Here is a 2,772-nt window from a genome sequence, read left to right as displayed (position 1 = left end):
ATAATATAAGGGTCAAAACATCGAAGATATCATGATAATTATTTTTGGTAGCTAAAAACATGAATATGAAGTGTATATGGCGATAAAAAAAAGTATTTTATTTTAACTCAAATTTTATTTTCTGTTAAACGTCCATAAAGGTGATATCTTATAGTTTAAAACAGCGTTCCTGAACCTGGGGCCATATGGGCCCCTTGAGGACCTAAGATACTCCGAGGGGGCCACGGGTGGAAATCAAGAAATCAAGTTGAGGGGGAGTGAACCACGACGGGCTGCTAAGAGGGCCACAAAGTGCAGTGAAAAAAGTCGGATATGAAGAAATTGGGCTTCAAGTGAAGTATGGTGTTGAAAAAGTGCGACAGCTTTTAAAAGAAGTGGAACTCCCCATAGAGTGTGGCGACAGCGTCCACCACTGGATGGCGCTGTCCGCCCAATAGGGAAAAGAGCGCGCCTGCGCGATGGTGGAACGGGACTTAGACTTTGCCGCTCAAACGAGACAGTCACGCGGTTCACTCGTTCTTGTAGATTCTGTTTATTTATGTTTAATCGTTTAATAAATGTTTAATAATATCTCTGAATCGTAGAGGGAAGTGTTTGTCGTCAATCGCCTTATTCCTTCTGCGACAAGTGGTGACCCGACCGATCTCGAACGCTCTTCTGCTCAATTTCCATTCCGCCTCCACCGTTACCTACTGTCATGGCGACGAATGTGAAACTGCCACCCTTCTGGAGCCGCGAACCTGAACTTTTCTTCAGCAGCGCAGAGGCATTGTTCTTCATTCACAAGATCGAAGATGATCTCACGAAGTTCCAACTCATCATCAGCGCGCTTGGCCCAGATGAACTGAAGCTTGCGAAACCGCTACTTCAATCCGCGGACGCAACAGAACGCACCTACAAGAACCTCAAGGATACCTTACTTTCCGAATACGGCCAATCGAAGCAAGTCAAAACCAGGCTCCTGCTACAACTCTCTCTCGGAAATCAACGTCCTACAGCCCTTCTACGAAGCATGCGAGAACTTTCTGAAAATTCACTCGCCGACGATTTCCTGAAATCACTGTTCCTGAACCTACTCCCACCGCACGTGCAGAGTATCTTGTCTATTTCGGAACAGCCTCTCGACGCCTTAGCGAAACAAGCCGACCAAATCCTTGCAACGACTCCGACCAACGCCGAAAGCGCAACTGTCTCATCGGAAACATCAACCACTCGTGCTATCGCGGAACTCACGGAGAAACTTTCAGTGCTCACCGAAAAAGTCGACAGGATTTCCAGGTCTCAACAACAGCACAACGATGCACCGGTTCGACGCGAGAGCCGATCGCCACCGCGAGATAACGCAGGTATGTGTTACTACCATTCGTGTTTCAAAGAGAAAGCGCGCAAATGTAGGTCACCGTGTTCGTTTTTTCGCGTTTCGTCCAACGCCGCCGCCCACGCGCACAAAAAAAACTTGTGAGCGGGGAGGGAAATGAGGCGCACTCCTCCCTTATTTTCAAACCAGCAAGTCGCCTTTTCGTCCGTAATATCAACGACAACCGGGTGTTTTTGGTCGACACTGGCAGTCAAGTCAGCATTATTCCTCATCCTTCACCCACGTCGCTCAACTCTTCAGCCGAGTTTAGTTTATACGCCGCGAACGGCGTAATCATACCAAACGGTGGTACGCGAGTCGTTTCGCTGAATCTCGGTCTTCGTAGAGACTTCAGCTGGCGTTTCATCTTCGCCAAAACGTCGCACGCCATTATCGGCGCGGATTTCCTGAACCACTACAAACTGACGGTGGATATCGGCAACAATCAGTTGATCGACTCGACGACAGGACTGTCAACGAAAGGTAAGCAAGTAGATTTACAAATCTCGCCTGTCTTGTGCGTTTCCGGGAATTCCGAAATTCATTCGCTTCTGAAAAAATTCCCGTCGCTTACCCGGCCGTTCAACCCGAAAGTTGATCCACCTAAACACGATGTCCTTCATTATATCGACACCCAGGAAAATCCCCCAGTGCAATGCAAGTCCAGACGGCTCACTCCTGAACAATATGCGTTCGTCAAAAACGAGCTGGCAACATGGCTCGATCTTGGTATCATTCGCCCCAGCAACTCGCAGTATGCGTCACCGATCCATGTTGTGAAAAAGAAAGATAACAACTCTTTTCGTCTCACCTGTGACTATCGCATGCTGAATCGCAACACGACACCGCAACTGTACCCCGTACCGTACATTCAGGACGTAAACAACCAGATAGCCGGCTGCACAATTTTTTCCAAATTGGATATGACTCGGGCTTATTTTCAAATCCCGATATACGGCCCTCATCAACACAAAACTGCAATTGTGTGCCCCTTAGGCAAATACGAATTTACCCGCTTGAACTTTGGGATGCAAGGTGCCGCATCATCGTACCAGATGTTTATGGACACGGTGCTACGTGGTCTACCCTTCACATTTTGCTATCTCGACGACATCTTGGTGTACAGTGCCTCACCCGATGACCACAAACGTCACCTGGAAGACGTTTTCCGACGTCTTGATGCCTACGGTCTCGTGCTCAACGCGAACAAATCAGTTCTGGCTGTCTCTGAATTGACTTTCTTGGGCTATACCATCAACGCTCACGGTCTCAAACCGCTCACCGACAAAGTCGCGATCATCAAAGACTATCCACCGCCTAAAACGTTAAAACAGCTGAAACGTTTCATTGGTATGATCGCATTCTACAAAAGATTCATCCCACTATGTTCTCAAATCATCGATCCACTCCAACGT

The 2,772-nt window shown here is 47.8% G+C and overlaps 1 protein-coding gene across 1 annotated transcript; it reads left to right on the top strand.

The window, feature by feature from the left end:
• Positions 1 to 697: 697 nt before the first annotated feature.
• Positions 698 to 2,377, top strand: LOC149089641 (uncharacterized). The gene is made up of 3 exons (XM_089234495.1): positions 698 to 1,346; positions 1,508 to 2,235; positions 2,354 to 2,377. The coding sequence occupies exons 1-3, from the start codon at positions 698 to 700 to the stop codon at positions 2,375 to 2,377; spliced, it is 1,401 nt and encodes a 466-aa protein (XP_089090621.1).
• The last annotated feature ends 395 nt before the right edge of the window (positions 2,378 to 2,772 follow it).

The sequence above is a fragment of the Pholcus phalangioides genome, unplaced genomic scaffold (assembly GCF_987345545.1).
Source record: "Pholcus phalangioides strain wild (caught in Gottingen) unplaced genomic scaffold, Ppha-v1.0 ptg000001l_1, whole genome shotgun sequence".
Lineage (NCBI taxonomy): Eukaryota > Metazoa > Arthropoda > Arachnida > Araneae > Pholcidae > Pholcus > Pholcus phalangioides.
This window is presented reverse-complemented; position numbering and strand designations above follow the sequence as displayed.